Source organism: Anomalospiza imberbis, chromosome 3, assembly GCF_031753505.1.
Source record: "Anomalospiza imberbis isolate Cuckoo-Finch-1a 21T00152 chromosome 3, ASM3175350v1, whole genome shotgun sequence".
Classification (NCBI taxonomy): Eukaryota; Metazoa; Chordata; class Aves; order Passeriformes; family Viduidae; genus Anomalospiza; species Anomalospiza imberbis.
This window is the reverse complement of record NC_089683.1, coordinates 30,852,933-30,873,535: the sequence shown is the minus strand read 5'-3', so window position 1 is coordinate 30,873,535 and position 20,603 is coordinate 30,852,933. Positions and strand designations below refer to the sequence as shown.

General features: G+C 38.9%; 1 protein-coding gene across 4 annotated transcripts in view; it reads right to left on the bottom strand.

Annotated features, from left to right (window-relative positions):
• KCNQ5 (potassium voltage-gated channel subfamily Q member 5) overlaps window positions 1-20,603 on the bottom strand; it is a 277,005-nt gene that overhangs the window by 21,772 nt on the left and 234,630 nt on the right. For 2 of the 4 annotated variants that reach the window (XM_068183827.1, XM_068183830.1), the window contains 6 exons: window positions 16,916-17,026; window positions 14,902-14,997; window positions 12,335-12,429; window positions 10,793-10,819; window positions 7,792-7,848; window positions 2,062-2,282 (listed from right to left, as the gene is read on the bottom strand). In XM_068183827.1, the coding sequence (XP_068039928.1) occupies window positions 2,062-2,282; window positions 7,792-7,848; window positions 10,793-10,819; window positions 12,335-12,429; window positions 14,902-14,997; window positions 16,916-17,026 (607 nt within the window). The remainder of the gene's footprint in view (window positions 1-2,061; window positions 2,283-7,791; window positions 7,849-10,792; window positions 10,820-12,334; window positions 12,430-14,901; window positions 14,998-16,915; window positions 17,027-20,603) is intronic. The other 2 variants (XM_068183828.1, XM_068183829.1) reach the window with 2 other exon arrangements.

Below are 20,603 nucleotides of genomic sequence, written 5' to 3'. Positions count from 1 at the left end.
TATCTACAGATATACCCAAGGTGCTGTTTATGCCACCTTTTCCGTGAGAGGGAAACTGATAATCAGAGGCAGCATGATTTGCTTGTGCACATTGTTGTTATCAATGACAATATGTAAAGGACAAAATAGGGAACATGCTGAGGAAATGCTTCTATGATAAATGGGCTGATGAAAAATGAAACAGGTGCTTCAGTGAGGTGCAGACTGCAGAGCAGGAGCAAAAGCGAGCCACTGATACTCTGAGAGAGTGCTCAAAAAATTACTTCCTCCTTAGGTCACTTCCAGGCACCATGCGAGTTACAGGGGTTTAACCTATGAAATTACTTCTGATGCGGTTTGGGGACGATACTTGTGCTTTATAAGTGATTATGTAGGATGCCTAAATTTAGACAGGGTAGCTTCAACCACTATGCTACTTAGAGCATTCTCAGTTCCCCTTGTGGCCTTGGCTGAGCTTCACATCAGTGTGAGACCCAGGCTAGGTTACACAGCTCCTGTGATACAGCTGCCATGGGACATAAGCCAGGGCCTGTGTGCCAGGATGGAGATAGGAGTGGGTAGCAGTGGATAGTGGAGTGGAGCAACCTGGATAGTATCCTGGTAGCTGATACACCCCAGCAGCTCACTGTACCACAGGCAAATTCAGAATTTGTGCATCTGAGACATCTCCATGGGGGAGGGCTAGCCTGGAATGATGACCTTAGCAAATACCATTGGTTTGTCTTGGTTGCCCTCCAAGGAAATGTTTATTTACCCAGGCTTTTCCTGAAGAGATCTGTTGTGTAGAACATCCTCACTGAGGGATGGGGCGTTGCAGTTCAATGTGTATTTTGCAACCTACACGTTTGTGATAATATGTGCTCTTAAAAAGGAAGCGACATCAACATCACATTTCTGTCTAATTAGTCTTACCACAATTGTTGGATGTAGCATCCATGATTGCCACTGTAGAAAGAGGTTATACCTTTCCCATTCAGGCAGGGTCACTGCATTCTGTGGTAGTCAAACAGTTTGTTTCCCTTGTTTTTTTACATGGAGGATGCCACAAGAAAGAACAAAACATCCATAGAATGGGAAATAGGAAATTGAGAAACTAAAAACAAAATTCACTGGGCAGCAGTACCCCCAGAGTTATGTGAGTGCACCTTTCAGTGCTGGACCCATCCCACACAGGGGTCAGTTTCACTTGGTTCTCTCAGCTCCTGCCTGTCAGGGGGCTGCTGTCACCCAATTTGTTGCTCCTTGGTTAGAGTAGTCACTGTCTTTGTTTTGGCAGGCTTCGTCAGATAAAGGTCCTTGCCTGAATACTGGTTAGTTTAATGCTCAATTTGACTTAAGTTAGAGAATGGAGCAGCATAGGAGGCAGCTTGAGTGAAAGGCTGGGCTGCCTGCTGCAGGTTCAACAAGCCATTTTCACCAAGATCTACCTCTTCACATTTTAGGAGTGCTTCCTACATCCAAAGTACTCTATAGAAAGCAACACAAAAAAGCAATAACACTGGTTTTGTTTGCAAAATCTGCCTGCCTTATCAAGCCAGATACAGCCCTGTAAAACTGAAAGCATCCAGTAGTGTATCCCTAGGTGGCAGGTGATTGCATCACCAGTGCAAGACTGGGACTCCTCTGCCTGAGGGAGCCACTTCTGCACAAGCTGTGCTCCCGGCTGGCGAAGGCACAGACAACGCTGGCTGTGCTCGCAGTGGACCACCAGCAAGAGGCAGCAGGTTTGGGCAGCAGCTGAGCTCAGTAGTGAGAGAGGGGCCATGACAGAAGAGCTGCTGCAGGCAGATCTTTGGGATGCCTTTAGTCCACTCTGACTTTTCATAGTGACCCCTTTTTCCACCAGTTGCTCCCTATGCACCACTGACATGATTTCTTATTAAAAAAAATAATCACATTGTCGGGGTCTTTGACACAGACTATAGCTGGCTTGTGTCTCTGGCCCCAAACTGCAATTCTTTCCGTCTTCCTAAAAGATGTACAGTCACTGTGCAAGTGTGCAGGAGTGTGATCAGGCTGGGAGCAGTGTGCAGTGGCAAACAAGGGGTGAACAACTCCTACCATCAACCATGGGTTTGGGCTGGGAGCTCTTCAGCCGCAGCGAGGGCCTGAAGCGTGTTCGGTCATTGAAGCTCCAGCTCTTCTGGACTTTGGTTGGGCTGCCCTCGGTGGCAATGTCAGCACTTGGTGACCGGCGATCTCCGACTGAAGATTGCCTGTTTTTTATACTTTGACCTCGTGGGCTGGCCATCCGGACCCGCTCCTTGAAACTTAGTTTTTGACTGTGAGAGAGAGACATATATTTTATTTCATAGTTACTACAATCCATTTATTTTTTCTTTTGTATTATTATTGAAAATAATGTGTAAAAAAAATCTCACTGGTATGAATCTGTTTCTTACACACTTTTATTTTCATTGAGTATATTTAATTTGTGAATGGAACTGATTTGATGTAATTGTTTTTTGAAAGAAGCATTAGCATTGGCAGTCTATCATACAGTACAGAATAGCCTTCTGAAGGAAATTAAAAATAACAAATAGAAACAATTTCACCCAATTGTTATACATTAATATCTATGATGTTTTTTCTATTCCTTGAACTTGAACTAGATTTGTTTCCATCTTAGTCAGCCAAGTTCAGTACATTTCTGGCCATATCTTCAGATAAACAAAACCAAAAAGTATTTTATTGTTACGGCATGCCATGTAGTATTGTCTGGTTTGTGGCTTTTTTAAGCAGGCAAAAATACTGTTAGTGTATACTCATGCTTTTTCAGGATGTGGCACTTCCAACATTTCATATGCATGATTAGTGATCACTCATATCCAGAATTCCTTGTTAGAGCACTTACTTGGACGAGACAAAACCAAAATTAATAAAATATCCAAGAAACAGCATGATGACTGATTAATGGAAATGTAATGATATGCTGTGTGCTCCCTAAGGTCATTGCTGAAGATTTAGCTGGGAGCTGACTATGTGCAGGTGGTACTGGACAGGTAACAGAGTCCAGCCAAGCTCAGGACTGCGTCTGCTGCATCAATTGTGACCCTGTGGTCTTATGGTTGACCAATTGTAAGTTGTTTTTTTTTTTTTTTTTTTTTTTCCCCTGCTGTACTTGTAATCTTCTCCCCCAGCCAGCTAAATGTGGGTTTAGTAGATTTTCTATTTCCTGGTGCTTAAATTACCTTTGTCCAAACATATCTGATGAACATCTTGTGGTCACGGTGACTATCTCCCTATGCTTTTAAATTATTTAACATTTTTGCCTTTGTTTGTCCCTTCCTGTAGCAGAAGACACAAAGGGGAAACAGAGAAAGAGTCTGATACCAAGGTCTGGAAACCTTGTTCTATATGCAAGGTTCAATGCAATTGGTCAAGCAAAGGAATGGTCACCTTGATCAGTGGTCCTGATCTTTCAAGGGGAGAGATGATGGGGGCAATGCAGTGCCTGTTCATAGTATGGTGATACTGGCACTTGCAGTCCTACTGCCCTGGTGTAAGCTTTGCAGAGGGGGCTTTTAAAACACCTTTACCCAAGACTGTCTACCTGAAAATTATGGTGGTTCTTGAAGTTAAGACACTTTCTAGTACTCTCAAGGTCTTTGTGTTTAATTTCAGAATGCCCATAGGATGTTTTGAACAGAAACAAATCCTGCAGATAATTAACTAATGCTAATATAGACTATGTGGTTCTTAGATTTTAACCTACTGCACTCTGAAAATATGGTGCTAATACGTAATTATATGAAATGGAAAGTAGTTATAAACCTCTGTGGCCATGAAATGTTGAGATAAACATATCTTTGTCCATGCATAGCAAAGCATAGCATTTCATTCTGAGTACAAACATCCCGGAGAGCAGAAAGGATGCAGTTTGTTGCAGGCAAAACACATGCTGGGATGCTTATAAGGAGATAATTTTCAAGAATACTAAACAATAAGCACACCAATAGAAAGATTATTAGATAAATGTATTTCTATATGGCATGTTGGATTACTTGAAAGAATACCTTTACTATAATTTCTCAATGTAATCCCCTTCTTTTCTTGCCCAAATAAGGAAGGAGTTGTTGAAATAAATACATCACAGTGATGAAAGTGTTATCTATTTCCATTGTAAATTGTTACCCAGTGCTGTGGCATAAGCAATACAAAAGACCCAGAGAACCTAATATTTGAAAGAAAAGTGAGTTCCAAAATTTAGCTTTGAATACAAATTACATTTCAAGACTGAATTATATTTCAGCTCAGGAATCTTTTGCGTTGTACAACAATGAAAACATAAATTGTAAAATATTTATTAACCACATTATTGCATTGTCATATTATACAGAATGAGGACAAGAATCAAAACTGACTTCTTGTTATAGATATTATTCCTACAAGTGTCCCCCTTTTAACTCCCCTTATGGCTCAAATTGTACTTGCTATTGAAAAACGAAGTCAAATGATGCATGCTTTTTTTAAAACATTAGAGTTAAACAGTTTCTGGACAGCTCTCTTCCTGCTGCACTAATAAAAATGAAAGGAAAATGGGTAAAATAGCCATAAAAACTATCTGTATACATAATTTTTTTAATAATCACATTAACTCCAAAATAAAAATGAAAATTTTAAACCAAAGTCAAAACAGCATTGTTCTGTTAATTAATTTGTACTAATGAAAGCCGTGTCTCCCTTTAAATGATTGGTAGACATGGTTATTTCATTTATAAAAGCTGAATGGTACACAATAACTACTTAACCTGAATATCTTTAGTTCTCCAAATCAAAGCAGTGAGGGAATGGTGAAAGGAACAGTAGACATTTTATCTGTATTATAGACATTTTTCAAAAGTGCAATGCTGAGAATTAAAATGATAATGTAAATTGCAGAGTTTATACTTAAAAACTCGAATAAATTGGCTTTGTAGCAATGACAATGTACTGGTGTGCCAAAGATCAAGCAGAGGGTGCTGCATTGTGAAGAGAAACACAGCCCCTGAAGGAAGCAGGGTTTGAGAACTCTCTTCTGCATCTTGAGTTGCATACTCAAAAAGACTAGTTAGAGTAGCTCTTTGCTTCTTGGATCCCTGTTCCTATTTTGAGACTGGTAGGAAATGTTCCTGAAGTCACTGGGTCCTTGTCAGCACAGGCATAAATTGTGACTGACAGTGCAGAAGAAAGGTTGGGAGAAGAAAGCTTGTGCTTAGGAGCACACTGTCTTGGGGCTCTTTCATGTATGATAAATAACAGATCATGAAGGAGTAATTGAATCAGAGCACTTTGACTGTGCCCTGACCAGGCTTTTCCCCAGAGTGAAAGTCTCTTTCCTTATAGGATAAAGCCTAGTTCCTGGCTCTGGAATCTTTGTTGCAATAGCAGTAGAGATGGTGTTAAAATTGCAGAGTGAAGATAACACACCATTCAAGCATCTTTGGACATTCTGTGTTTGAATCAACAGCCAGTGACTCCTTTAGGGCCCTTTATTCTGATTTAATGCTGGTTGTATCAGCACTGGCCTGTGTGTGCTAAAAATCCTTCAAAATTTTGAGGTCCTGGCCTATTATATTTTACTCTTTCACCTTTTCTCCTCTTTTTTACTTGGTATCCAAAGGAAATCCCTTGAATCAATGTAAATCTGTTAATTACCATTGGGTATTCATGCATCTCCATAAGTATTCACAAACTTTAAGTTGTGTGTTTGTCCAAAAGGCAAAAACCATGAGAAAGAAACAGGAAAATAAAATTACACAAGTTCCTAAATCAAAACTAAATTACAATGATCTGAGAGATCCATAGCTGTCTCCAGTTATCGCTGCATTCCTTTAGATGTGTGTCTGTCTACCATTTCTTTTACTTTATATGACTGATAATTTAGCCCAATGGGTTGACATACATTTTTGCTTCCTATGACAGACTTCCCTGGCAATGATAATCTCTTTGGACCTACCACTCCTATATTCTTGCAGCTTGAAAGTTGTGGAATTTATTCTTATTTATAGTACTTGAGCTTTGAAGAATCTTTTAGTGGAGACCAATTACAACTGGCAGCTGTAGAAAAGGAAGCAAATTACTTTTCTGTATTTGTCTGCCTTCTGAAAGTTCAGTTGTAGGATCTTATGACTCATTCCTCCCATTGCATGCCCAAGCTGCTCACTTCCCTAGGATAGCAAATTACTTTCTAGTTTTTATTTCTCCGTTTTCAAATTCTGCCTTTGCCACCTTTGATTTATAAAGGATTTATAAAGGAATAGGTGTGTAGGGACACTAGAGGTCACTGTAGCTTCACTGCAGAGGGAACGATCACTTTCTCGTGGTCCAAATGACTCTTTACTCTGGGAAAGAGTTTGTTTTAACTGACAAATGCATACAAACCTTTGCTTGCTCTGTCTTCCACGGACCATCTCCCTACCCTTTATTAACTGAGCATCTCCTTCCTTCCCAGTCCTACTCCCCCATTTGCCTGCCACTTTCCTACATTTCTGGTCAAGTTAAAACTTATGCTCTGCCTCAGCCTCAGACCTGCAACACTACTGCTTGCTTCTAGCCATAATTTACACCTTGTTTTTCAGCTTTTCTTACCGACCCAATTGGAGGAAGCAAGAATAGGAAGAAATTGAAATGAATCAGAAATAACTGGAGGGCCTGAGGGTGAGGAAGAATGCTTTGAGTCTTGAGACAGAAGCTAAAACTGCCAGAAATTATCACCTATGGCAAACAACAGCAAGCAGATGCACATGCCAATTTTCAGCAGTTAGCTTCCTATAAATACAGGTGTTGGTTCTTACTGAGACTACAAATACTTATACTGAAATTAAGCTAAGTTGAGCAAATACAAATGCAGTGGAAAATACTGTGAGACCTAAAGTTCAAATACTTTGCCACCAGTCTCATAGTAGGACCACAAACTCAAGAAATTTAGTGTTGTATCTCATACCTTCAATAAGTAATAACAAGAACTTCATGCCACATTATATTATAGTTCAATTGTCAAACAGAAAAAGCAAATATTCAGGGTGTTTGTGCATTTTTTTCCTTTTCTGAAACAATTTCTAAATGAAGAGAAACTATTTTGATCCTAATTTTCTGTAATCAGTTTGTACTTCTACTGTCTTTTAATAAGGAAGAAAAAATGCAATCAGCTTGAGATATGAATCATAAGCTTCTTCCCGTAAGATTCATCTATCTAGGAATTACCATTTTTGGTAAGAGACAAAATTTCAAGAGAATTCAGCTGAAGCAGATGCTTGATTTCACATGCACTCCTCTACCTTCCAGTACAGGATGCAGGCACATCATCCACAAGCTGTGTCCAAGGGGATTCTTCTCAAGAACAATTGCACATTATGTCTGTTGTAACTGCCTAGTATGTTATCGCTTAATATTCTCCACTAACAAATACATGGAGAAATCAGCTGCCATGGTCATAAAAACCCTCTTGGACTTGGGGAACTGGCTTTACCCAAATATTCAACCCCAGTTTTAGATTACCACAGGGCAATGCATTCCAAAAGTTGAAGTCTCAGGCAGAGAAGGGGAATGGGGCTTCTTAAAACTGCGGTGTGCTGTGCAGTGCAATTGTCTGGCTGGATGAGTTTGAAACAACTGGTGTTGCTGCCATTGTGTTAATGGCATTGCAGGCAACAAGCAAAAAGGGATTTACAAGCACTTAAAAATAAATAGGAAACATCAGTTGGAGAAGTGAGGTACTTTAAAGCGCCAAGGAGGGGAAGTGAATGAATCATGCACCTGATGTTAGTTGGCATTCTCAAACATCATGTGAATAGGCAGGATGCTGAATACCTATGTTTCCGAGGGGTGTACATCCTGAAGAGCTTCTGTTTATTACTACAAAGCTTACTAGGAGTGAGGGGAGATAGAGGACTCTGTTACTAAGCATTCCAGTGCTAGGTAAGGGGTTAGTTTTTCCACCTCGAGTTAGATCATTGGCAATTTCTTTTTTATATGGTGCATGCAGAGTTGTTTACATTAAATCTACTTTTAGAAACAGATATGGTATAGGAGGTGAAAAAATTCCATAACATAATTTACTTGTTTCCCTCAGTACAGGGCTGAGTTTTCCCCTGAAGATCTTATACTGGCAAAACTGCTCCTTATTGCACCAGAGAGAACTGTCTGAATAGGGAATGCATATTCAGCCTCATGGGTTACAAGACTAGATGGGTGACATTCATCCTTTGCCGACACCCAGTGCATGTCCTACACACAGTTTAAGACTGATTATGCTCTCCGTAAGTGACAAGATTCATCAGTCTTGATCTTGTTTCCTGCACAGGAACTATTTCAGCATTGTTGTATAACTGAACAGAAATAAATATTGTTTGTTTTCAGTGTGTGCATTTACAGATACTAATAATTTAAGATATAGGCTTTTAAAATAACTTGCACAACTCTGGAGCTGATTTATAGAAATATCTCATTTATAGCTTGGATGCACCAGAGAGGTTGTCTACCAATACTTTGATAAATGATTAATTAGAATACTCGTGTGTAAAATTTTGGGAAATAAAATGTACATATTTTTATTAAAATCAGTCTGACACTGCAGCTTCATAAGCACAGCTCTCTCAACTCAAATGCATAGTAACATTTAGTCACCTAATGAAAGACTGCAGGTTTATACATGACAAAACACAAGAATTAATTTCTGTTAATATATCAATTCGGTAGGAAAGAAAATAATGAACTTTTCTCTAACATAATACAAGTTTTTCTTCACTGTTCTTAGAAGGCAATATAGAGTAAAGAGCATGTTCAGGATGCAATCCAATGTGCTGCTTGTGCAAAACCATCTTCATTTAAAGAGCGAAACAAGAAGAATCTTACTTAGTTCACATAGCATCGCATGCAAATCATTTAGCATCACAGTATGAAACAAGTTAAATAGTCAAGGACAGGTATCTCAAAGTACATTGCAGCAGTTCACATTTACATCTTTGCCACAAAAGACCACATACACCACATGTATTTTCAGTGATACAAACATACAGTGATATGTCAGCACAAGAACAATAAACAGCCACTGAAAAAATACACCTTTTTTTAAAAGGCACTGAGAGATCTGTAGGGTTTATACTGTAGAACATGATCTTAGAAGTTAACTAGTTCATTTTTACATGTTAATTTGCAGCAGTGCATGTATTATTAAGTGTTTCTGAAGGAGCAACCATCTTCCATTCAGTGAAAATAAAGTGAATAAATATGGCTAAATTGTTGACTTCTTTTAAAGCCACGGTTATTATCATCAATATGGAGAACCTAGCATGGTTTTGACAGCTGGGTATTTGGGTTTTTGGGTTTTTTTTCATCTACTTTCCAGTTATTGTAAGTAAATGTGTCTCTTTAGTGCTTGCTGTTACAACTGGGAATAACCTCTCCCCTGTGCACAAATCTCAGTTTTAGAGGGATGTACTAATTTACTGGCAACTTCTGTGTCACCTTTAAAAAAAGTCAATTTTAAATGCTGCTGTCAAAAGACTAGGAAATACAGCTAGTGAGTGCAAGAAGTTTGGATCAGTAATGATTTAATGAGATCAATATGTTGCTAGCAAGCCTGCGGAGGTAATGTATACAAAAAGTCCCAGAACTGACAGAGCAAATCTTGTCCCTTTGAGTTGCAGTGACACTAACAGCAGTTACATGTGCTTGGAGGATAAGATTGGAGTCAGGTGCCAGAGGAGCAGTCTGGGAAGTGGAATAGGACATGGGTAATTGATGTGAAGACTGAGTAACCCAGAAGCATTTGTGAACCACAGTACAACACGGGGCTGGATGTATTTCAGGGACTGATGTGTCATCAACACTTTTTTTCTTGGCTTTTCAGCGTTTTCTGCTGGGAGGTAAAGTCTGCTATTCTCTAAGCGTGCTGATACCACAGTGCCAGCTGCCAAACGCCTGCTGATTCCCATCCCTAATGAGTTTCTGAGATAGAGCAATTTCTCTTATAGCCACTGAAGCCTTTCCTGTCCCTAAGGATTCGGGCTATCAGTACAGCAAAGACCAGCATTTTCTCCCACTGCCTTAGGACATGGCTCTCCAGAGCTTTGTTTACCCACTGAGGATAGCCCTGCCAAGGCTTGCTGATCTAGGCTGGGTGGAAGCCCACCCGCACTCCCAGCTGACAGCAGTGGGGCTTTCTTCAGCAGAGGTACCAGTCTGGCTCCTCTGCTTGAACTGAGCCATGGGGGAGTGCAAGCCATGCAGCCAGGAGGAGGTGAGACACTGCAATGCTGCCTTCCCCCCACCTCCTATGTCCCAAAATGCTCCTTAGGAGGAGATGGCAGAAAAGTTAGAAAATGTAGAGACACGGCACTGAAGAAGCCTTGAGGATGCTCCTGCAGGGCAAAGGTGACATCCAACAAGACCCAACAAAGGGTCCTCCCTGCAATGGAGGGTTGGGCTTCTTCACGTTGCCAAATTAAACTACATGTCTGTAACTCCTACTGCAATTTCTGCATCGATTTTATGGCAGAAGCTGGGGACATGTCCTTGCCCAGGAGCTGGGTCTGGGGAGGCTGGTCCACTGGCTCCTCTGTCACTGTTCAAACTGAGCCTCTCAAAGCTACAGCATGTTAGATGTGTAAAAAATTGCCTATTTTTCCTGTAGAAAAACTGGGACAAAGAAGCAAATTTCAGCAGCATATGAGTTTTAAAAGATACAGTTTGTGATTATTATCCATCAATGGTTGCAGTTCATTGAATCTACTGTACAGAACCCAAGACATCTAAAAGCCATTAGGAAACAGCAATTTCACAGATAAAAGAAATAAAAGAAACTACAAACCTGCTAGAAGATTCCCCTTGTTCTTTTCTTCAGGTCAGGGAGTGGGAGGGAAAAACATATTTGTTATGCAGATAGTAATCACATTACTTAGTTACAGATGATGTTATATGTATGATAAACGCAAATGGATATGTTAATTGGTGCACAACACACACATTACATTGCAACCACAAAAACATTCAAGCAAGACTCATAATTACAATGCTTCTGGAGAAGAAACTTTTCAGGTTTTTAACACATGCATAACATGCTTAGTACATACCACTGCAGACTGAGTTGGCAAAGCACTTAGGCAAAATGCATTGCTGACACATATATAACAGAAAGCTGTAGTTTCTTATTAGATAACTTATTTCTGGTAAATAAAAAGGTTCAGTTTTAGCACAGCAATATGCTTATTTAAAACAAGTAGATGCACTTTTGAGGGACAATCATATTTTAGAATATTTTATGTGGGATACAGCTTCATTATTTATGCAATTTTCTATCCATCCATTTATACTAATGTTGCTTTCAACCTGTTTGTATATATAAAATATCAATACTTCATGTAACTTTTAATGTAAAAGCTCCTTTTAGTGTGGAGCAGTTTGGAATTAGAGTTATGGTAATGGATTACTTACGGCTCTGTTCTTGTCAACTCTTTGAAATTCAAAGATCAGCTTTGGATACCCAGCCAAACTTCTTTTTGGCTGAGCTTTTTGGCACACAATTACCTTTTTACTGTCATGTGGATGTTCATCACCCAGCTTTGAGAGAAACCACTAATTCTCTTGCACTGTCTGCAATTAACAACAGTTAAGATGCTTATCAGAGCTTTCCCATAAGGCTCTTAGCTCTCTCCTTTTTGATCTTTATCAAGTGTTTTTTACTTCCTGATCTGTGCCCCGTATTGAATCAGTCAACTTGCTGCCTTCTGCTAAACCTTTTATTGAATTATTGAAAAGTCTTGGACTGCCAGTGCTCTGTGAATTCTCACCCAAACTAGGATATCAAATATTTCCTGTCTGCCAAACTGTGGCAACAGGTCTTTTGAGTCATCTTCCACTGTCTGTATGTATGACTGTGTATATAGTCTGTCTTAAGGAAATACTGAATGACAAAAAGGAGCAAATTCTTCAGTGCATTCACCTACAAAATAGCACAAGGCACCCTTTCTTTGGAAAGGTAGATCAGCAGCTACAGCCTTATACAGAGGCACAGGTAGAAACATACCATTGAACCAAGGAACAACCTCTGCGTTAAACTTGATATTTTTCTCCTTAAGGATAATTTGGAATGAGGGAAATCATTAACCATGATGCATGAGTGGGTTGTTGGGAAAATGTTTCTAATCCCTGTGCATTTCTAAGATAAATAGCAATGATTTGTATTTGTTCCTAGGCTCCTACATGATATTGATCTGATTTGTTAGTTGAAATTTTTAATGAGAAGACTTGAGAGGACTTAAGACAACAAACCAAGACGAAACAGACAAATACTAGTTCTCTATAAGCTTGAACACACATCAAAAACAGCACCAGCTGCCATATTTGTACCTACTTTGTAGGGCTGCAGGTATGCAAGGCCTTCAAATGAGGCTTCCAGGTAGCAATGGAAACTGATTTCTCATCAGCAGCATAACTACGCCATACACACTACGTGCAGGATATATGGTAAAAAAACAAAAAAACAAGGCAAGAGGGAGTAGGGGATGAAACAAAAAATTGAAAAGCAGATTAGTAACTGATACAAGTTGTATCTTTCTCTTGTCATTCATAGCACTGATACATGCCTGAGGGGAGGAAGAATACTTTCATAATATCGCCAGGTGGCTGCCATGTTTGTTCGGCTGGCGTTGGTAGAATAAAACCGCCAGGAAGCCTGGTATGGGGAAACAATAGAAAAGCACAAAGGAACCAAGAAAATGAAGTGACAGTGCCACCACACTGACTACGGAGCGAGGGGATTTTGCTCAGACTGGAATGTGCTCGGTTAGGCTGATTCAGGAAATACCAGTTCAAACCTACCAAAACTTTTGTGAATCCCAGGACACTTTATGCAGTAAGATAAGACTTACTGGCTCTGTGAAAGCACCAGAAGATATTCAGCACATAAAGGTGTTCAGAAAAGCATTGCAGTGATTTATTTGTGACAAGTCCATAGGGGACACCCACACAACCTTGCAGTCTGACGTAAAGAAAATGTCATAATACATTCTTCAAATCATAATGAAAACCAGACAAAAAGCACTTAGTAGAAAAGAGAAACATTCTCTGTGGTTTGAAACACTGAAATTATTCATTTTGTGTTTTTAAACATTTAACAAAAGTGAGTAACCAAAGCATAGCGTTGAAAATGTATCCTTGTTTAGATTTATAATGCATGTAGATAGTAAGATGAGCCTTGGTTCTACAAACTGGGACATGTTCCCTGATGTCAGCATAACTATATTAATTGTACTAGCTGAGTATCTGTGCTTCCTGTATATTGTCAACCATTAAATGTCATCTAGGTATTCTTGTATGGAATCTAATACCCTGTGTTTTCCTACTGTGTATCTCCTGGAAACACATCCAGTCTTCATTAACAGATGGAGAACCTGTTACTCACTTTGAAAATCGCTTCATTGGTTGATCATTCTTGTTGTCAAAAATTTCTGCATTATTTTTAATTTGAAACTCTTTGGTTTTGGCTTGTAGCCAGAGTTACTTGTTATGTTCCTTTCTGCTACATTAAATGGTTCAGTAGGTTCCAAGACTTCCTCTCTGAGCTTCTGTGTTCAAATAATTCTCACACTAAATATTTCTTATAAGCTAAAGAAATTGAGAAAAGTATATCCATACCAAATATTTCACTTTTCTACAGCTATCTACAGGTAAAGGCTCTATCAAAGAGTCTATCTGTGGCAACAGATGAGCTAGCACAGTCTAATTCTGCAGTGTAACTGGTTAGAAAATAGACATTACCCTGATAAACTGTCTTGCTAATATTTTGGTTGAACAGTCATAAAAAAATAATAAGAGCTCAATCTATTATCTGTTTCCTCTGGCAACCAGACTTGGAAGAAGATTAGAATATATATGTTAGAAAAAACGCCAGTCATTCTAAACCAGACACAAAAGTAGTGGAATTATTTTAGTTAATTATTTTAACAAATATTAAATTTGAAATATTTAGAATTTAATAATAATTGAACAGTAATAATGGAAAACATTCATTAACTTTAAGAATGCTTCAAAGACAGTCTGACATCTATCTGTACTAAGCATGGACCTCTAGCATATTCATACTCAGCTTCTTTATTTGGATTTATTATTTCAAAAATAAACACCAGCATACATAGAATACTTGGCATCCCAGGAAAATAAACTAGGACTCTAGGAAATTATTCTCCCCTCTTTTTTTTTTTTTTTTTTTAGTGCATCGGGTAGAGTAAAGCTTGCTGCAAAATGATTCTTTAGAGTATTTTCTCAGTTTTTACTAGGACTGAAGGTTAAGGAAAAAGCCAATGCATAACAGCTGCCTAAAACATACCATGCCACATTTTGTTGATTTGCACCATCACATCAGAACAACTTCAGACAATTTCAGATATTTTAAAATTGTTCATGTCTACATTTCCAGCTTTTGAATTGACTCATAGTGAAAGCAATTCTCTGGGCAGGACACTTTTCATCTTCACCATGTATATCCCTCACTGAAATACTCTAAACCCTGTAGTAGATGAAAAGTAGCTTAATACAAGCAAGAGTGCTGTGCTATCAGTTGGGTTGTCTAGGGATCAATTCTCTTTTCCCAAATAGCTTTCTGACTGCAGGCATGCATTTGGCATCCTTGCCTCTGTTTCTTTAACATGGATAGAAGAACAAAAACTACACACAGAAATGCTGTGTGTCTTGTTATAGTTTGTCTTGATGATCTTAAAGGTCTTTTCCAACCTAAATGAATCTGTGATTATGTACAGAATTATGGCAACACATCGTAGTCATTGAACACAGTTATTTCATGAAACTAACCAATCTGTTAAATATTATTTCCACAAAACTTTCCAAATGGAAATAATAAGTCTTGTTTCAATATGTACTTTAAATCACCTGTGATTATCTTTTTGGTGATTTCATATTTACCTGAATTAGACTTGCAGCTGGATTCCTTCTTTTTTCAAAGTGTTTCTGACGATGCTGTTCCTGCACTTTCAATGCAAATCCTGATCCAAGGATACCCTGCAATATCATTTTATCAATGTGTAGGTAGTCTTTGAATAAATATACATCATCTATTACAAAGATTTTGTGAAGATGTTATGCCATATTGTTGCTTCAGATAACACATTTATCACCAGTGTATGACAGTAGAAGGCACAGAAGCAGTTCCCCTTTACCTGGTGAAGCAGGAGATTCCTTACATAATATCTGTGGTGCTACCAATGACCACCCATTGCCTGTTTTTGTGCTACACTACATTCCTGCAACTACCAAGGCCACAGAGATAGATACATATTTACAAAATCAAGCAGGGATATTCAGAGGAACCTGAGTCAGGAATGAGGAAATGACCAGCAGTCAGATATGCCAGATATATATGGACATCAAAGTCCATATCAGCAGTACTTATTATAACTTTTGATTTTAGAAAATTTAGAAAATCCATTTCTTCTTGATCTTTCCTATTAAATAATACCCATTGATTATTCTAGAGGCTATGAAAAAACTAATTATGAAACTTCCCCTCTTTTAGCCTTTTACCTTCAAGTAAGATAAATTTGATACTAACTGAATAGAGCCAAGGACTGAGGATGTTTGCCTTCTTTACTTGCAAGGAATGTAATACTTTTGCTGGACATGTCTGTATTATAAGGAAGAATATTTCCACTTGATCCTTAGTCAGGATAAAATACTAAAAGAAGTGCAAAAGTTTCCCACATACCTCTCGTTTTACAGACAAATTCAACACTCAAGTATTTATGAGGAAAACTAGTATCTGTACATCGATATGACATGAGGAACAAAAGTTGTGGCATCTCTAATATGTAAGGGTATTCATCTTTTCATTGTAGTACTGCTAAGACTAGCTTTCTTGTTAGTGGTGACTAGGTGACAAAAGGAATTAATTGCAGTAGATGCCAATAAGTGTCAAGGATTCACAAACAGGTAATGAGTTATAATTATAATGTATTATAGTATGTCAGAGATACTGAAATACTCTTTGTAGCTAGAGTGAGCAATAAATGCAGTGCACCAGATGATTTAATGCTGTTGACAAATGCAGATTTTTTAATCTTGGTTTATCTATATGGTTGAAAATAAATGAAGTATTATAACATCCATGTTTTATGGTATCTAGTATAGTATATATTGTATAGTTTTATAGTATAGATCTACAGATAAAGTATATGAGTATTAAAATATCAAAAGACATTGCACTGGAAACAATACAAAAAATAAAATGCCACTTCTCATTTCATGCTTATTCAAAACTAACTAAAAAATAAAAAGGGAGATCCACTCAAAAAACCAAGGATTTATTTCTGAAGCTACACTATATTTTAGTCACTAGATAATTCCCATTTTCATTAGTCTCTTGAACATTGATAGAAACAACATAAATAAACTGCAATTTTTATTTACAATTATTCACAGAAAATTATAGTTGCATCTTCTGCATTCAACATTAACCATTAGTTGATTTAAGGCCTTCTACTACTCTCTGTTGGTAGCTTGAACATGGCCATACAAAACAAGCTATTAGGAATACCTATTTTTTCCACTATAATCTAAGTTAGAAAAACATATAATGTGCTTTTATTTTTGTTTTGTTTTGAAAAATTTGAAAGAAAAGCAGTAATATATAAGTCACAATACATAACAAAAGGAAGGATTTTCAACTTTACACAATAGCATGTAACCTAATTTAGGGTTATTTCCCAGTTTTGCCCATGCCAGAGAAATTTCCCAAAACCAAAGCAAGGACACCAAACCTTTTCTTTGGATTCGGATAGCACTTCACAAGTGTTGTTGGAGAGCAAAAAGCCTTGAAGAGTTGTTCTTCATGTAGACAATTCCTTCAGCTTTTTGTATCATAACAGTGGCAGGACTTACAGGAGCTTCTATTATTTTTAATTAATTTTATAGGCATACTCACAGCAGGTAGTGCAAAGAAAGAAATGCCAAGTAGAGCAAATCCTGCAGAAAGCAACCTTCCAAGCCAAGTAAGAGGAGTTTTGTCTCCATAGCCAATGGTTGTCAATGTGATCTAAAAAGAAATGAATGAAAAATGTGGTTTACCATAAGTCATTGACAGATTAGTTGCAGATTATTTACATTGCATGAAGCAGCATTTCCACTAATTAATCCAAGACATCTGAAACATTTAGCTGTTGCTAAAAAAAATGAACACAAATATACTAACATTGACACCTTTCTGTGAAAACGTAATACTGTGTATGACTAAATAAAACTGAGATAAATAATAAATGTTAGAAAAACACCTAAATAAGCAATAAGTTTAAAAAATAATGAAAAATTACCTTGATCTCAAATTTGAGGTAAATGGTAGGAAATTCTATAAGTTGGGAAGAAAAAAAAATGTTCTTTTGCATAGATGTGAAAGTATTTCACCTATTTTCTGCAGGAAAATATAATTGTATGTATTTGTCTAACTAAACAAATATAAATTACATGCAGATAATACTGGAAAAATATAGGAGGGAAGAAGTTGATGCTTGCAGATGATATAAAGTCAAAAGAATTGCAAGAAGCAGCTACATTTTCTGCAAACCCATCAGTACAATTTGAAGTGAATTCTCTTCTGAACCACAAAAAACACTAATGAAAAGCTGGGAGGAACTTTAAGTAAAGTTTCTGGTCCTTTTCCCTTCCTCCTGACAGGCTCAGACACACCTATGTCACTCCTGACATGAAGATCCAAAGGTTACTACACAGCAGCGGAGGCAGAGGTACCTCGGGCTGTTGGACCATGTTAGCTCAGATCTACCTGTGGACAGGTCAAAGAGAAAGGGGAGGCAACTTTTAGTGCAGGTGGGAGGGCTCATTGACCACTGGCAATGAGCAACGTGGCCACTGAGAAAATGGTGCGGGGTTGGGGCTCACTGAGAGCATCTTGAAGGCAAAAGATGAGTCTGAGGGCTTTCTCTGACCCAAGGAGCTGCCCTCCAGGCTGCTTGTGGCCCAGGAAGCACAGCAATCCCATACCTGGGGACTGGACTGGCAGAAGAGTTGTGTCTGTGTGCTTTCACAGAGTTCAGACCCACACAGCTGCCTGGTGTGGGCAGCTGGAGAAGGTGTGGGCAGAGCGGACGATTCCTGAGGGCCGGCTGGGAGGCTGCAGGGCGCGTGCTCAGGCAACGGCACACGATGTTAAAGGACAAAGATAGACAACAGTAGGCGGAATGCCAAGGACTCCGGGGCTGTTGTTAGGGAGAACATGTGCATGGAGAATTATTTTACATCGTGTACCAAATGTGGGCAAGTTCAGGCTTAGCAAATATTCTGGCAGCAACAGATTCTTCAGGAAATTGCCTTCTAGAGACATTATTTTGCTTCCAGCTTCCTCAACGTTCATTCCTAGGCAAGATGGCCAAAACAATTCTATTTAATGTCAGGGTCACCACGGGACAAAAGAAGGAAAGTCTTTTGGAAGTAATTAGATTTCAACTATTTAGGACTCGGTAGATAGTAAACAGTGCTTTTAATTGCTCCCATTGTTGGGAACAAGCTGCTGGTGTAATTTACCCTGAGAAAGCCACAGGGACTAAGAAAGAGAGATGAATTCAGGCTGCAGCTGAAATTTCAAGTGGTTATCAAGTCTCAAGTTTTGTAACACTAGCCTGGTCACAGACACACCACCTTGCATGCCTATCCGGTCTCACTCTTCCTTGCTCCTCTTCACTTCCCTGCCCCATCTCCTCTTCGGAGCCTTTTCTAGACCTTTGGCAAGCCACTGCCACCCAGGAAGGGACAGAAAATGATCCACATTTCTGCGTGGTTTGTTTCTGCTGCTTTGGTGTTGTGTCAGGTCACAGACATGCCTAACAAGCTCCAGAGCCTGCATAAGGCAGTGAGAGACTGAGATGGAGTAAGAGGGAGGAAGGAACATGCGAATGCAACTCTCTCTTTTCTGGCAGAGATGAGCTGGTGCAGTCATGGTCTTGGCCTGGCAGAGGGGATTGATTTGTTTGTTGAAGAAAATCACAGCTCTTCACATCAGAGGGCAACTGCAGAACAGTTTGAGGCTATTAAGAGCCCAAGAGGAATGAAACACTTGAACAAATGAATCCCTGAATAAAAGTTCCTCAAAATTTGTTTCCAGGCCAGTTATTGAAAAGCAGTTTGGAGCTCTGGAATGAGCCTGCTTTCTTGGCTTCCATCCAGCTCCCTATCTCTGCCAGTCACTGGAAAGTACAGAGATATCTCCTCTCTGGGCTGATGAGAGGGAAACAGAACCAAGCATCATCTGCATATTAATGCTATTGCCACCGAACTGTATTCCAAAGAAGTCAGAGATAAACTTGAACCTTTGGGACCTGACATCTGAGAGAAATCCAAAACCAGGAGCAGTCACACAGAGTATATCTCTGGAATTTCTCCAAAGAAAATAACAAGACCCTATTAAGCCTTTCCCTCAATTCTTCTAGGTACTAAGGACTTAATGGTATCAGTCTGTGATTAAGAATATCAGTTGCTTCTTGCTCACTTTGAGCTATTTTATGTCAGGATGGTCTTTACAGGAGTGTATAGGTGTCAGCACCATGCTGTACTGTCTTACTCAACACTGAGCAAAGGGGTTTGATCTTCATTTTATTCTACTCTCACCACACAACTTAGGAAATGTTTTCTGGACAACTTCAGGGTCAAGTTTGGGAATAATCCACTGCATCTTTGTAAGTGCTGCTAGTGCAGTTGGCCAGGCCATTGACTGGCAAACCATTGGCCAGGCCTTGACTGGCATAATCCTGAGATTAAATTAACTGAGTAGGGTGTGGAAAATGACTGGATGTGAAAACACAACGGCGTAAGAAATTTCCAGACTCACTGCTAATCGTGCGAGAAGCAGACGGAAGTTACAGCTAGCATTGTGTGGGTAAGAGAGAAGTGGCCAAAGTTCAAAGGTAACTCATCCTATCCTAAAATGTAGGACTTGGGCTTGTCTGAAAAAAAAAAAAGTATACTACCACCAGAGTTGTACTAGGGCATCTGAACAGGGACCACCCACAGGAGAGGCAGCAGACTGTCCAACAGATCTTTGGTGGTACTGTATGCCTATGTCTAAGCAGCTGACTCACACTTCTGCATGGCTAAATGAGCTAGCTGAGTCCTGTCTTTTACAACAGATGCAACCCACTCCATTTTGGTTACTTCTGTAAATGAGAGGTCTCGACAGACTAGCCAAAGTAGGGATTGTCATCTGACCAGGCTCAAAACTCACAATTATTATAGAACATCCATTATCTCATTGCTGGAGCTAATAAATATGCTAATACAAATTGGGTAATATAGTAATGAATGTGATGATGTAACTTAGATGACTTTAATTAGATGAGATAGGACTCAGGAGGCCATTCTCTACTCTAATATTTCTTTCTGATGTCATTTTATGTTCTCCTAGCAGTACTTTCCTTTTGGATTGTTACCTGACATCACTTAACTGAAAAAAATACAGTTTGTTCATGCTATCATTACATTAAATGGGAAAAATTCATCAATGTTAACTCATTTCAGCTAGTCATTGTGCAAATGTAATTAATTGTAATATGTTTTGTGCACTAGCAGGTCACTGTGGAGTGCTAGAGCACTCAGTATCCAACTGTTAC